This window comes from Wasmannia auropunctata, unplaced genomic scaffold (genome assembly GCF_000956235.1).
Source record: "Wasmannia auropunctata unplaced genomic scaffold, wasmannia.A_1.0 LD310549.1, whole genome shotgun sequence".
NCBI classification, from domain to species: domain Eukaryota; kingdom Metazoa; phylum Arthropoda; class Insecta; order Hymenoptera; family Formicidae; genus Wasmannia; species Wasmannia auropunctata.
This window is the reverse complement of record NW_012052341.1, coordinates 1-482: the sequence shown is the minus strand read 5'-3', so window position 1 is coordinate 482 and position 482 is coordinate 1. Positions and strand designations below refer to the sequence as shown.

Below are 482 nucleotides of genomic sequence, written 5' to 3'. Positions count from 1 at the left end.
CTCGATGTATCAATTAACAAAACTGGCGGTGCCACACTTGATCAAAACAAAAGGCAACATTGTAAACGTTTCTAGCATAGCTGGATTACGAGCTTTCCCGAATATTTTGTCATACTGTATGAGTAAGGCGGCCGTCGATCAATTTACGCGTTGCATCGCTTTAGAATTAGGACCGCAACAGGTGCGTGTAAAGATAACGTCTATACTATTTTTAAGTATTGTTTCACGTCGTAATTATTATTTCTAAAATGTACTAGGTGCGCGTGAATGCCGTGAATCCTGGTATAATTGTAACAAACATCTTTCAGCGGAGTGGAATGAGCGAAGACGAGATTAAGAGCTTACTCGAGCATAGCAAAACCACGCATGCTCTAGGAAGAGTGGGCGACACTTTCGAAGTTGCAAGGACCATTGCATTTCTATCGAGCGATAATGCGAGCTTCATAACAGGGGTGACATTACCTGTGGATGGAGGTAGACAC

At 42.5% G+C, this 482-nt stretch overlaps 1 protein-coding gene across 1 annotated transcript; it reads left to right on the top strand.

Moving 5' to 3' along the window:
- Nucleotides 1-4: 4 nt before the first annotated feature.
- Nucleotides 5-479, top strand: LOC105461031 (L-xylulose reductase-like; the record flags this gene model as incomplete). Its single annotated transcript, XM_011707524.1, has 2 exons — nt 5-181; nt 258-479. Coding segments are annotated over exons 1-2 (399 nt in total), but the record flags the coding sequence as incomplete, so codon positions are not given.
- Between the last annotated feature and the right edge of the window lie 3 nt (nt 480-482).